Source organism: Perissodus microlepis, chromosome 6 (assembly GCF_051167445.1).
Source record: "Perissodus microlepis isolate ML-2025 ecotype Zambia chromosome 6, ASM5116744v1, whole genome shotgun sequence".
In the NCBI taxonomy this organism is placed as follows: Eukaryota; Metazoa; Chordata; class Actinopteri; order Cichliformes; family Cichlidae; genus Perissodus; species Perissodus microlepis.
Window position 1 is genome coordinate 8,094,120 of NC_140466.1, and position 15,071 is coordinate 8,109,190.

The 15,071-nt window shown below is 39.3% G+C and overlaps 2 protein-coding genes across 2 annotated transcripts; one reads left to right on the forward strand and one right to left on the reverse strand.

Moving 5' to 3' along the window:
- Positions 1–42: 42 nt before the first annotated feature.
- On the reverse strand, positions 43–9,526 carry LOC146384980 (putative ATP-dependent RNA helicase DDX17). Its single transcript, XM_084930483.1, has 13 exons — positions 9,222–9,526; positions 8,036–8,195; positions 7,684–7,780; positions 7,275–7,408; positions 7,012–7,077; positions 6,743–6,884; positions 6,480–6,640; positions 6,211–6,383; positions 6,014–6,124; positions 5,838–5,899; positions 5,630–5,689; positions 2,509–2,742; positions 43–1,345 (listed from the first exon to the last, which is right to left on the reverse strand). The coding sequence occupies exons 1-13, from the start codon at positions 9,272–9,274 to the stop codon at positions 840–842; spliced, it is 1,959 nt and encodes a 652-aa protein (XP_084786609.1). The 5' UTR covers positions 9,275–9,526; the 3' UTR covers positions 43–839.
- Positions 9,527–9,612: 86 nt separating this feature from the next.
- Positions 9,613–14,897, forward strand: ntan1 (N-terminal asparagine amidase). The gene is made up of 10 exons (XM_084930484.1): positions 9,613–10,068; positions 11,072–11,174; positions 12,057–12,122; positions 12,553–12,661; positions 12,756–12,829; positions 12,924–12,977; positions 13,075–13,128; positions 13,211–13,308; positions 13,631–13,744; positions 13,853–14,897. Exons 1-10 carry the CDS (start codon positions 9,988–9,990, stop codon positions 14,021–14,023), a joined length of 924 nt encoding a protein of 307 aa, XP_084786610.1. The 5' UTR covers positions 9,613–9,987; the 3' UTR covers positions 14,024–14,897.
- Positions 14,898–15,071: the final 174 nt, after the last annotated feature.

The window sequence follows — 15,071 nt, forward strand, 5'->3', positions numbered from 1 at the left end:
AAGGTCATCTTAACAGGGAAGTAACCAGGTGTACACGCTTGATTAATCATTTGAAAAGTAGGAAACACTTTATTGGTTTGATTTATTTAGGAAAACGCAATAAAAAGAACACGTTGAGGGGGAAAGGGGAAACGAGCAACAATCTGCAGTTTAGTCAACAATGTGCTTAGTAATGCTGCGGGACAGCAGAAAGGAAAAGCATGCGTGACAAAATCTGAGTCTAGTACAACGATCACACTACAAACTCAATGATTGACTGGTATGACAACTATTGGAGAGAAGAGACACAAACTTCAATGTTGCTTCAGAGAATAAAGCTATAATGTAAAGAATAAATAAAATGTAATGCTAGCCAAAATGTCTCAAACTGAACAAGTGTAGACTAATATAGCGCTCAAGAATGATATGAGCCTGGAATGTGACTATTAAAAATGAATTTGTAGTAGACCGGCCCTCTGATCCACATAATACTGAGGCCTCAGTCTAAAGTCGCTTTCATTTTAATCAAATCCTTTAAGTAGATCACATCCTCTGAGGCATTTGTTTGGAATAGAAACACAATACTTGTTTCCCTTATGGTTCATGGTGCAGGTACAGTGGCAGTCTACTTTAGAAAACCCTTGGTAAATTTTGAAGATTTCCTTTTCTATCAGACAAATTAATTCCACATTTTGGGTGTATTAAAAAGTACAAAACAAATAGAAAATATAAGCCCTTACCTCCTTACACATATGCCTTTGAAACCCCTGCCTCTACATGATTTCAAGAGTTTTTAAAAAGCCCACAAAGGTAACCTGTGGATGCACAAGTAGCACAAAGGAACTCGGTGCTTGTTCAGTTTACTTCCTGGGAGGTGGCAGGCCTGGGGGAGGAGGGGGAGGCGAAGGAAATGGGTACGGCGGTTGCCCCATGAAGCCCATGAGTGGGGGCTGTGGTGGAGCAAACTGCTGAGCCATTAGGGGCTGCAGGCCCCCTGATGGTGGAGGAGGAGCCTGGCCAAACTGACCCTGCGGTTGGCTCGTCTGATCCTGACCTCCGACGCTCCCGACCTGGCTTCCACTGCGAGAGTTGTAGCTGCCGGCACTTCCGCCGCCACCGCCCCCACTGTTGTAGCTCTGGTACTGATCCGAGCCTGAGTTGTAGTTGTTTCGCTGATCCCGGCTTCGGTCCCTGTAGGAGGAAGAAGAGGAGCGGTCTCCGTCACGGTTGTTGCGGTTGTCACGGTTGAAGCCGCTGCGGTTGTCTTTGCCCCCGCCGCCGCTGGAGCGCATACGACGATCACACTCTTCCTGGTACATCAGGTTCGGGTTGTTGGAGTTGCTGCCACGGTAACGCATTCTTCCACCTGAAAAACAGCAATTCAACAATTATTCATCATATCTTTTCAGGTAAGAACATACTTAGATACATTAACACACACAATATACTGGAAAATTCTTGTTTTTTATCCACCAAATCAAAAAAAGGTGAAATAAAGTAAAGTAACTCAATAAAATAGAATATGATAAAGTAAAAAAAAATACAGAGTAATAAATTTGTAAATTTAATTAAGCGAAAGAATAGAAGGTCAGCCTGTGGTGGCCAATCCATGTGTGAGAATAATGTCGCATGATCCCTGAAGCACACTTTCAGCCTGATAAATCCAGGCATTATCATGTTAAGAGTACACAAATAGAAAAATATCCATTGTTAGGAAAAACAGGTAATCTGATACATTTAGGTAGTCAACTGACCTCATTTTTAGGAACTTAATATTGCTGAACCTAAATTTGACCACCACAGGAACCCCAGATCGAAACACTAACCCTACAAGCTCATATGAAGACACTAAGCATTATGGGGGCATTGTTTCATGAGGGATGCCTTCTTTCCAGTTAGCATCACTGACGAGTGGTTTTCTTAAGGCCACACAGGTGTTTCACCCCAATCTTATGAGTTTACTGTGAGTTCTACTGATAATATTTAACAATCTGAAACGTTTAAGTTATCACTGATGGTCATCATTCAAGATTGTTTTCTTATTTCTTCCACCGTGGTTCACCATTGCTTCCATGTGAAACACATTAATCACTGCAGTAGTTATTCAATAGAACATTCTTAACTGTTTGCTTATTTAAATCTAGGCAGTGACTTTCCTTGACCAAGCTGTGTGTGAAGTTTTTCAGTAGTGTTTCCTGCACTACAATCAGGCTAGTCAACTGTCACTGACCATACTGAACAGGTACCTGTGTTGCTCTATTGCCTTACATATTAAAACTTAAACAGCAGCCTAGAACCAAAGGTGTAGAAATATGTAAAGCACAATCAGGACAAACAGATTCACAGGTAAGAAATACGTTTTAAGACTGATTTCAGTACTAGGAGTCTAAAACAGAGTACCAAAACTCATTAATCATCATTAAATGATAAAAAATAGCACCTTCTGTTGTATGATAAATATTTATGGATAGCCTTTTTACACACAAAATTTGTGTGATTTGACTGAGGTTTAAGAGCGTGACTTCTTACCGCCTCCTCCTCCACGGCCCGAGTCCACAAGCTGAAGTAATTTAGGATTGATGGCCTGGTGTGCCTCCTCCAGCACCCGGACAAGGTCTCGTGCCTGTCGCAGGTTTCCTGGGGTGAAGAAGGTGTAAGCAGTGCCCTTGTTGGTACTGCGAGCTGTACGTCCAATACGATGGACATAATCCTCAGAGGAGCTTGGATAGTCATAGTTGATGACGAACTTGACATCCTCCACATCTTTTGAATTAAAACCAATATTAGAGGAAGGGAGAAAGTAAATACATGAGAATCTCAAGATCAGGACTTCTGGAGAAAAAAGGTAATTTTATTTTAGCCCAAATATATGATTACAACTAAATATTTTCCAAATGCATTATTAGGAGAATTTCTAAACGAATAACTTACCTGCTTATTTAGACATCGTGCAAAAATCCAAACGACATTCAAAAATAACTGAAAAGTAGCTTTTTGTGCTCAGCAGATATAAAGTGAGCAGGGCATTCAGCTGAAATCATGATTTGGATTTGTAATCTTCACATTAATGTGACTGCTGCTCAGAATGTGCGAGGACAACGAGTCTGTTTCTCATTACAGAAGATGTGGGGCTCTGACAGCACTGCTGATCAATAAGTCTCCCTTCTCCCCTCCATCGTGACAGAGGGAAGCCACTTAATCAACCATTACCTACTACATAGGAATAATAATGTACCGTGATTGAATGCTACTGATTTTAATGAGCACTAAGGCAGTACCTGAATGTATGGTGAGCTCGTGGAGGAGTTAGGACAAAGGGGTGGTGAGGTACTTACCCCCTTCATGTTGTGTTTACAAAGGTAGTCAGTCCCCCCTAATCAGTCCTGGTTCACAAGGAGGGGCTGAGGGAGAGGGAGACAGGATTCCTCCCTCACCTTCTGCTCACACCAGCAACGTCAGACGGGAGCAGAACCGTTAAATCTCCAGAGACACACCCACCCACGCAAACACACACACGTATACACAAACACACACAACGGGTGGTTCTGTTGCTCTCTCGCCGCATTGCAGGGCCCTCCTCAGACCCTGGCCAGGACTGGATCCAGACGAGCCCGTCTAACTCTCTCTCTCCTGTCTGTCTGCTTTTTGGGACGGACCGATGGGCAGACATACAGGAACCTCAGGCTGCTCCCAAGGAAGGCTCGTTGGATTTACAAACTCTGACAATACTGGGCAGGGGGGATCTTTTTTAGTCGAATAAGAGGGGCTGTAATCCCTCTAAAACTAGCGAAGCTTCTATTTTAACGTGAATGAGGGGGCAGTGACAGCAGCACAGATTGTTACAGCTGCCATGTGCTGCCAAACCCTGAGAGGAGAAGAGGGGAAAAGAGAACAAGGATTCGGTCATGGGGATTTTGGAAAAATTAAGACACTTTCACTTATCCCCCCTTCTCAAGATTATCCTGTCAACAAGTGGATCTGAGAAAATTCATCTGTCTTTATTCTACACATATGCATCTGCAAAACATAGCAAACTTTAACATTTTTGCAGAATAAAGGGACAACTACACAATTTATCTTTTAGCGCTTAGATTAAAAAAAAAAGTGCAATATGTGCGACATCCGTAGTAAATTTGTACTGACACCACAAAGGAGACATAAGAAAAGGTGCACAGGAGCATCTGTCCCACACACCCCTCCTTTCAGGCAGCGTGCCAAAGAGCCCCGTTTGAAGGAAGCCTTTAAACTGCAGTAACAAGAAACAGACTATAAACCCAGTGGACCAGAGGGCCTGCAGCCTCCATACTGGACAAAATGGTCCGTTAGACTGTCACATTATTACAGTAAGGGCGGGCGCTTTAATATAAAGCACTGATTTGTTTCATTGTTTATCACTAAATTCATTCCTGTTATTCCTTTCAGTTTATTTTCACACTTGTGGTTAATTGCAATAGTACATGTACACACTGTATAATACGAAATTACTGGTGTATTAATCTATGTAAAAGCTCCTGTAACTAATGTGCTAATGTCCTGTTTAACCGAGAGACCACATTAATAGGTTAAAACCAGAACCAGAAGTGTTATTAGTTTTGTATTTAACTTTTTTTTTTAGATTTTAGTATGGACTTACTCATTGCAGTTTTTTTTGATAACTTTTAGTTGTAGTTAATTTTTATTATTTTAAGCTTTAGCTTTACAAGTTATTTTTTTTTTAAGTATTATAATATGGAGTGTAATTTTCAGGAAGAAGAAGAAGCTTAGAATATATTTCACAATACAGACACTGGTACACAGTGACATAAAGTATGACATAAATACCCCATATCTCAATAAAAATCTGTACCAATACCGGCTGTATTGGTAAATTTCGGCCAACCTGAGAAATACTAAAACTAAGGACATTTCTTGGATATTTTTATTTTGTTTTGTTTATGTGCAAAATATAGTTTCAGTTAACCTTTTTCAAGAGTTTTATTTCAGTTAACTACACTTTAGCTTTTATTTTATTCATTTACTATAATGACACTGACTCATAATAGAAACATAATTAAAATGAATTTTTAAAAATCTATTAACCTTAATTTTTTAAATGCAAAAATGTTAACAGATCAAATGACATACTTGTGATCTTCCACTAGAATTAAGTACATGTACTGAAAGGCAAACAATGAGTTTTTGCAAAATATTGGAGCCTTTTTTTTAATTTTTATAGCAGATGTGTACTTAGTGTATTTAAGTGTTATTTTGTAATTATTGTTGACCCAAATTAATACATTCCTAATAACAAAAAACTGACATAAAACCACCTGAGTGTAATTGTTGGAGGACAATTCTGCAAGAAACTGTATATTTTGTGTTTTGATTTATATCTGCCAATTGCAAGAAAGGTTGTTCTCCAGCTGTCCACTTACAGACAATCTACTGGCCTACTTGTAAAGATATTTAGCAGAACAGAGGTCACTTTAATAGGAACCCACCAACTATAACTGTGTTATTCTTTTATGTATATATTATTTAAAAGTTATTTCTGAAAAAAATATATATTTAAAAAAAAAATCACAATGACACAGTGAATACAGAATTACATGAGATATTATGAATTATTAAGATAGTGAGATATTATGAACTATTGTGTGGTGAGACATACCCAGACCACGAGAGGCAACATCAGTGGCAATCAGAATGGGGGCTTTGCCACTCCGAAATTCTGTGGAATACAATCAAACACTTTACAACAGAAGAACAAAATGAAACTGAAGAAGAGGATCATTTTGTAAAATACTGGTAACAGATGAATGGGAGGAAAATAACCCACAACAAAGACAAGACAGAAGGTGGCACCACTTTATCCTCACCTGTAAGTACCCAGTCTCTTTCAGGCTGGCTCTTGTCTCCGTGAATGCACATGGCCGGCCAACTAGAAAACAAAACCACATTAAAGTAGCAAGATTACTCCACCTTCAGTATTTTAATGTTCAATATTTCTCCTAGAAATACTTTGTAATTATCACAAGAGAGAGTAACTCCTCACCCATCACGCCTCATCCTCCGTGTAAGATCATCACAGCGTTTCTTAGTCTCCACAAAGATGATGGTTTTGTTCTCCTTTTCAGCCATTATCTCCTCCATCAGCTGAATGAGTCTGCCAACAAAGAAAGAGCTCAAATTAGACCTATAATGAAAGATTACAACATGCTATTTTACTGTAGTCATATTTTTGTTTCTTACTTGTCGTCCTTTTCAGTCTCCATGCAGACATCGACTATTTGCAGGATGTTATGGTTGGCGCTGAGCTCCAGAGCTCCGATATTGATCTGGATGTAGTCCCTCAGGAAGTCCTCAGCCAGCTGCCGAACCTCTTTTGGCCACGTTGCACTCCACATCAGAGTCTGTCTGTCAGGCTAAGAGACAAGGAAGGAAATAGAATTTAACTGAAAAACACTTCTACGATAGGGTTTTATCCACAATCTTAATAGTAAACCAGCCCTCAGCCTTACCCGAATTTGTTCTACTATCTTGCGAATCTGCGGTTCAAAGCCCATGTCCAACATGCGGTCAGCCTCATCCAGCACTAAGTAGGTGCAGCGGCGCAGGTTGGTCTTCCCTGCCTCTAAGAAATCAATGAGGCGACCAGGTGTGGCAATGCAAATCTCAACCCCTAGAGTCAAGAAGACCAGAAAAAACAATACACATCTTGAAAGTGCACCTTATAACAGTTTTCAATAATCCACTGCATGTCCTTATCTACACCCAACCATACCTCGTTCAAGGTCTCGAATCTGTGGTCCTTTTGGAGCTCCACCGTAGACACAGGTGCTTTTGATACGGGAAGACTTCCCATAGTCATAAGCGACCTGTTGTACCTGCTGAGCCAACTCTCTGGTTGGGGCAAGTACCAAACACTACGAAGAGATGAGGATAATAAATAAGGAAGGTTACAGAATGACAGAAGACCTGCACTAAGATCATGATTTAAATAAAATCTGTATTATATTATGGTATTATATTACACATTAAGTTTAAACTTACAATTGGACCATCTCCCCTCTCCAGATAGGGTTGGTGGTTGATGTGTACAATAGCTGGAAGAAGGTACTGCAGGAAAAAATGCAAAAAAATTAGTAAAACCAACTAATGCCCATTTGAAAGTCTTTTGGTATAAGCATAAAAATGATTTTCTTCCTACTTCTGCAGTTAACCTAGCAACATGTGCTACATTCAGAAATTATTATTGACTTTTAAATAAAGCATTAAAAATTCTGTCATGGTCCCAAATGATGAAGGATTCTCACAGCCAGTGTCTTTCCCGATCCAGTCTGTGCAATCCCCACCATGTCCCTGCCACTCAGGGCCGCAGGAAAACCCTGGGACTGGATTGCTGTGGGCTCCTTGAAGTTCTGCTGCATCAGCACATCCATCACGTACTCTGTCAGGAAAATGAGGGAGACAATCAACAAAAAGCTGTGCAGATGTTTTGATCTTCTTTGTTTCCTTTCATCAGAAGAATTGTTTGTTTAAATATACCTGCAGTATGTGTAAGAAACATTTTGATAATGGCTTTAAAACAAATTTATGAGATTTTATAGTCACTGGATGTTTGAGTTTGTGAAAGAAAAAATTACTAAAACTAATGCTTTGCTAATGTTTTATAGAAATGATCTGTGCCAGCATCATAGTTTATGCAGTGTATTTTTTACTGACGAGGAAACTGCGCGTGGTGAAAAGCGGTGACAGGCTTTGGACAGCCGGACCCTCTGATTGTGATCTCCTTTCTTTTGCGGAAGTCTTCCACTTCATACTGTACATAACAAGAAAAGAAGGGGAAAAACATACATGAGGGGATGGTGTGTAAATTGGTCGCATTTTTCAGAGTATGTTCTAAAGTTTTACCAAAGAATTACAATTTTTGCTGCTTTTATTGTATGTTTCCACTTTTTCTCACACAAGCAAAAGCACTATTTGAAACAGAACTTATTACCAAAAATACCCTCCAAAAATTAGGTCAATCACGTTTTCATATTACTGATGTAGAAGAAAAACAGTAAACATTTACCTGATTCACGCGTTGCACCTCAAGATGTTCAGTGTAGAAGTTCTTCTCAAATTTTGGCAGCTCATCCAGATTCCACCTCTTCTTTCGAAGACGCTCCCCTGGATTCCCAAACTTCATTGGTGGAGGTCCACCGCGACCGCTCATGGGCCCAAACCGTGGCCTGAGAAATAAGAGCAATGAGATAAAGAGCACTGAAGACTCAGAACCGCAAGCTGCACCAAAGGATTGACTGTTGAGCTAATACTGCAATTATGATCCTGACCAAAATATGTATGGCTTACTGAAAATGCATGTAACACCACTGTAATTTTATTCTAATCATCAAGTCTACAGTGCCAATCCTATATTAGTCCACAAAAACTGTAGGACTTTAACTCCTCTACACCAGTCAATAAATGCTCTGTTGTGCTTTGTTTACATAACCTAAAGCTTTAGGGTTATTTTAAGATAGTGATAATACCTTTAATCTTTTACAGAAATTATGTAATGACTGCAGCAGATATAAACCTAGGGTTATAATGTTCAGTTAAGTTCAGATGTGCAAACACCACCGAAGGTGTGCTAGTAAGTGTAGTGTGATGACACAACGATTACTTATGTACACCGGTAGAAGTAACAAACCCCAACACTTTACCTTTACAATTTCCTAAGTAATAAAATTTAATGTTAAAAATACCAGGTAGCCCTAAGTTGTAGTTCCTACTGATATTTAAACAGCGGATACTGGCGACCTGAACTTTATCATAATTTATCATGAAATTATCATAATTTCCCTCGGGTTTAATAAAGTATTCTGATTCTGATCCTGCCATCAATTCAACACCATTTTTAAGCAACTGTTGCATTTGTACTGCTGCAAATGTACTATAACCCTCGACTCTGTGCAATCATTAATAATGAAGTAAAAAAATGAATTATTATTATTATTATTATTATTATTATTATTAACAACAACAACAACAATAATAATAATAATAATAATAATAATAATAATAATAATAATAATAATAATAATAATGGAGTAACAATAAAATTAAGAAAATATTGAGGAAGTCTAGGCTTTATCGGTTGTGGGTTTAATAAAAAAAAAAAACAGGGCCTCAGGTCGAACTTCCTCCCCAGTCCATGTCTATAAAGCTAATTGTGTGTAAAACATGTTGCTTTCACATATAAACTAAAAACTCACCTGTCTCGTCCACGGTCCCTGTCTCTGTCTCCATAAGATGAACCCCCTCTCATTTTCCCGTTCTGTTGTGTTTGTTATGCTAGCTTTGACGTCGGAGAGCGGTTTGTTTTCGTTTCGCTCGGCGATTGACGGCAAAATAAGCGCAATTTACGAGAACAACGACAAGAACGTCGCAACCTTTCGTTATTTTTCTATTAGACGATAATTACGCGTAAATGTCGGGATTATTACACAATTATTGTGTACGTCACGTAGCTAAACGGCTAGCTCGCTCCTTTCCTCCCTGCCCTCTTTCCCGACGTGACTTCAGCTAGTAAGTTTACGTAGCCTCGTCTAAAACGAACCTTTACTACGTACGCATATTCACTAGCCGCAATGGTGAATATGATAAGTGTAAACAATGCGCTTTTTATCACTGTGTGGCGTCAAAACCTTGGGCCCTATTTCACGGTGAAAAGGCAAAGTGAGATGGAGGGACCTTAAAATGATCTCCACAAAGAAGTTAAAAAAGCTCTGTGTTGACACAAATCTCATACTTTTAACGAAGAACATAAGGAATCTCTAACTCAGCAGTAGGGGGCGCTAATGCTTCACCTGGTGCATCCGACTGTGAAGCGACGAAGAAAAGTCTTCCAGGAAGTTCAAGCAGATGGGTGGAACCAATGACTGTACTGAGTAATGAATTCAGTATGTGGTATTTAAAGATAGTAATATGAAGTTTTTGCTCTTCGTGACAACCACTGTAAAGTTCACATAGCCTGAAGAAATGCCTTTGTTCATTCAAAATAAACCGCTTGACCGCATAAGATCGACAGCGGACCTGTTCGACAAAAATCCACATTTACAGGTTTGTTTTTGCAAAAGTGTGGCTGCTATAGTTAGCTCATCCTTTTCATTTAATAGGAATTGTCTGTATATCGTTATGCTAACAAAATCGCAGTTGATAATTTACTAACATAGCAGATTTAACTGTCTCTAAAGTAACCAAGTAAGTGCCAGTGGTTGTAAATCTGTGCATGAAGCAAAAAACCAAACCTAATAAGTTACACAGGAATGATTTATAGAACTGCACTACGACTACGTTTCAGGTACCTTAAATATAGATTCCGTTTATAGCTATAGATATCCAGTGTGGACTAATAACGAACATGAAAAAGATTCAAACCCTCAATAACTGCAACATCCACATAAACAAATACTTTACACATAAATGTCGCTTTGCCAAATCCCAATTCCATCCCAAATCCTCGAGATGGGTAGGATACCTGTGCTTAGCTCAGAATAAGATTCATTCTAGCCTTCTTGCTTTGTTCCTTTATTTTGGTAATCTAGTCTTCAAATCTTCTTTAACTGTATGTCATTAGTTAGTTGTTTTTTTTGTTTTTGTTTTTTGGTAAGGGGAAGTTGAAAGATAAATAAAATAACAAGATAAATGAAAAAATAATAATGAAAATTTTTTTCACTTCGTTTATTGCACTGGTCTCATTTCAGCTCAGTGAGAGAGTCTTCACTGCACCTTGCTTTTGTTTATGGTCACACTATTGTGTCTCTCAGTCATACTGTGAGAGTGGAGCAGACAGTGAGAGGAAAAGTGAAATAATATTAAGCTGCTGAAAATTGCAAATTGTTGCAGGAAGTGCAATAGAACTACCCAACTAAAGTTTCACCGAACATAACTACTAGTAACCCCCTGTAAACCTGCTGGCCCGCATCCCGTCGTCCCCAATAATTGATCCAGCTTTACGAGTCAGGATCAGAACAAATATCCGAGTCAAATACTAAATCAGTTTGTGTTGTTTTCTTTGTTTTATCACTTTGAACCATTTAACTATTTTGCTTTCATGTCACAGGAAAAGGCAAAAGCATTTCGGTCTAAGCCGCTTGTTGATGTTGATCCAAAGTGCCTCCTTTATGTCCATCAGAGGGAGTTTGCTGCAACAACACCAGCAGACAGTGAGTAAAACAAAATACTGGAAACAGAAGACCTCATCGCAAGGCTGTATACACACTGATACATAAGACTTTTATTATGTCTACACCTTACCCTCACACAGCTTTGATCTTTTAGGGCCCAGATAACAGAGATGGGTGGAGATGCTGTTGAACCAGTTTTAGCTTGAAAACTCAAGGGTTATGTTTTGGGCTGGACAGGCAGAAACAGCGGCTACTGAAAAAGCAGACATAGACATTTTCACTTCCCAGTTTTGTCATATCAGTTACAAAAATGAAGCCGAAGCCTTGCAGCTAAGCTCTCACACATTTTGTAATTTTACTCCACTTGTGTCTGCACTTTACTTTAATTGCCAAAGCATTAAAGTGATGGATGGATAACGTGCCTGGTACCCACTCTAATATGTAGCAGTATGTGGAATAAATCCCAGTCTATGTTTTCTGCCTTATATTCATGAATTACTTTCAGTGACAGTTCCACCTCATCATCAAGCTAGGTAAAGAAATCTTTGGGGTTACTTTTTGCCATTGCTGCTCAACCTCAAGTGTGAAAACTCTTGGCTCCATCATGTTGATTGGTTGCTTTAAAGGAAAAAAATATTTTCCCATGAAAAACTGAATGAATGCATCTCCTGCAGGCTGGTGTCACATCACAGCTTTAAGTCTGCATTCAGCCAACAACAGAAACCTTAGCAGTGTGTGATGAAGTCTGACCACTGAATAGCTTTTGGATCAAGAATTATTCTAAGCGTCACTCTGCTTTTATTTATTTATTTATTTATGGACTATTTGGTATAAATTCAGCACTTCAGCATGTTTACTTGGTCTTCCAGATCATGTACTGCACTATAACAGTAACATGCTTTGTTGTCTTATTTTTAACAGAATGCGTTTCAGTCATTGGATCTGATGATGCCACAACCTGCCATTTGGTTGTGCTGCGGCACACTGGTGAGAAATCCTTTACCATATTTGGGGCGATCGTGGCTTAAGAGTTGGCAGTTCGTCTTGTAATCGGAAGGTTGCCGGTTCGAGCCCCGGCTCCAACAGTCTCGGTCGTTGTGTCCTTGGGCAAGACACTTCACCCGTTGCCTACTGGTGGTGGTCAGAGGGCCCGGTGGCGCCAGTGTCCGGCAGCCTCGCCTCTGTCAGTGCGCCCCAGGGCAGCTGTGGCTACAATGTAGCTTGCCATCACCAGTGTATGAATGTGTGTGTGAATGGGTGGATGACTGAATGTGTAAAGCGCTTTGGGGTCCTTAGTGACTAGTAAAGCGCTATACAAATACAGGCCATTTACCATTTTACCATTTGTGCTAAGGCATTATAAAAGGAAACTGTATTTTGAATTTGTGGTTAACAATTACGTTTCATTATTTCTTAGGAAGTGGAGCAGTTTGCCTAGGTCATTGTGACGGTTCCAGCACTTGGTCTGAAGTACCACTCCTCCTGAAAGCGGTGACATCACTGAGTGATGCTTGTAAGGAGGGCAGGTATGACACACACATAAAAAAAGCAGTAAAATTCCAGATTATTCAACTAATTAATTAATTAATTTACATTTCTCCTCTCCTTTCCAATATGCAGACTTGAGCTCCATCTTGTCGGGGGATTTAATGACGACTCAAAAACATCCCATAACCTCAGCCTTGATATACTGGGTATAACCTTACAAACTTACTCCATGTTGCACTGCAGTGTAACGCAGCAGCAGCGGACCTTGCATAACTTAAATGGCTTTTTATCACTTCACAGCAGCGTTCCAGGTACAGAAGGAGGATATTCATCTGGAAACATGCTGCATCACAGGTAACTTTGATGTTTGTTTTAACTGTTGAAGACTGTTTAGATACACCTGTCAAAACAAAACCTTTGCTCTAATCGTGCCTTCGATTCGCTGTTGTAGAAATGAACGATGTGGTTGTTAATGGAACTCACAGACCTGTAGTATATGGAATTGGTAAGTGATACCGTTACAGAACAGGATCCAGTGCTTTCGTGGTATTCAGCCTTTAATATGTTGTGACTTTGTTTCTGAACAGGTGTAGATGTTAAAACAGGGGACGTTTACCCCGCCTCCTTCCCTCATAAAGGCCCTGCGGAGGAGCTGCGATCAGCACGGACCTTCACGGGAGGAGAGGTGCTCTGCAAACATGACATGATGGGATTTTTTTGAGAGTAAAATGCATGTTTGGCTATACACAATTTTTAACTAATGACGTTGTCTACCTCATATTTAATCAGTCTGTTAATTTTGAAAGAGATCCTCAGATTACATCATCACTGATTTTTTTTTCTGACTTCCAGTACTTACTGAAGTGACGTAAAAATGTTTTCACAAGTCTGTGTTTTAATGGATAACGGATCTGGGATCTTGAAATTGTTGTTATTTTTATGTTTAGTTTTTGTTTTTTGCTGGCAAAAAACTAAAACATACCAATTAAAATAATCATCCCTTGCAGATGGTTAACATATATGACTCGAGTCGGGGACTTTTTCAAATTGGCCCGTGCACATGGTCTCAGAATCTGGATATTGCCTTCTGGTTGTCACAGAATGACGACACAATTTTAAAGGTAACGTTATTGGAAGTTATTGTCTTTGGTTGTTAACCAATGACAAGAAGCTTTTTTTGTGAGTATATAAAACAGACTATGACTTTGGTATTTCGTCCTCTTATTTAGTACCTGTCCACCTCTCCGAGGGCTGAGCCACCGCACTTTGTCCAGCATATGAAGTCCACTATTCAATTCCTTTTAGACCACCCCAGCTCTGAAAGCCTGTTTCCAGGGGGTCAACCACAGTTCTACCACAGGACAGAGACTGGGGACTGGGAGAGGGTTGTCCAGTCATAGAGTCCAACTCTTTTCTTGCTGAACCTTAACCCAGTAGCTGACTTTTTTTGTCTCTCAGCTCAGTGGGATGCACTGTGACCCTCTCACCTAATTTCTGTTCTGTGTTTATTGTGTCTTAAAATGGAGTTTACTTTACTTGAACATGTATCTGTTGAATTGCTTTCCTGACTCATCTGGCTGGTCCAGTGGAATGAGTAGAGGCAGTCTCTTTGTTCGTGCCTCTAATAGTTTTTCTCACTTTCAGGACTTCATACGAAGTGTGCTTTTCTGCAGCAAGTTCAGGATAAGGTCCTACTGCTTCTCTGTTTTCCCTTTTTAAAGGAAATCATTTACAGTGTCTCACCAGGTGTCCAAGTGCTGACCTTTTCCACATCATGGGTCCAGTATTAGTCAAGTGTTAGAATCAGTTTCAGATGTGACACAGCTCTGATTGATTACCTCCTCTCCCAAAGCCAGAAGACAGTAGACATATAAAAGTTAAGAAATCGATGTGCAGCAACAATTTCTATCATGTATTTTGATGAACAATTAAATTCTTCATTGTGTAATAGTTAAAGTTTATTTTTTGACTAAAAACACATCTACCATGTAAAAGATATTTTATCATAAACTATATTCTTTTGCAGACCTGGCTAAGAATATGTTTGTTTTAAAAAACTGCATGTGTACATGTGTATGGTAATCTGCAGTGTGGATGTTATGGATTGTTTTTTAATTAAAGAAAATGCGGTTTTACTAGTTTTGCCTGATAAAAATTTCATTCATGGCCTTTTCATCAGTTGTGTTTTAAGGTGCTTGATAAATTCAGTGTAAATTGTTGGAACTTGTGAACATGCTGTATTTGTTGAGAAATAAATGTGAATGAGGAAATCTGTTTTGAATGCTCGCATTGTTCAGATCGAAAAATACATTTTTGGTTGATAATTTGCAACAGTTTGCTCAAATGCCATTTGTAAAAAGTGTCAATGTGTTTTATTAGATAAAATGTGTGTGTCTGTGCTCTAGATGCAAATCAGTACATTCCATTATCATTTTAAAACCTAGAAAT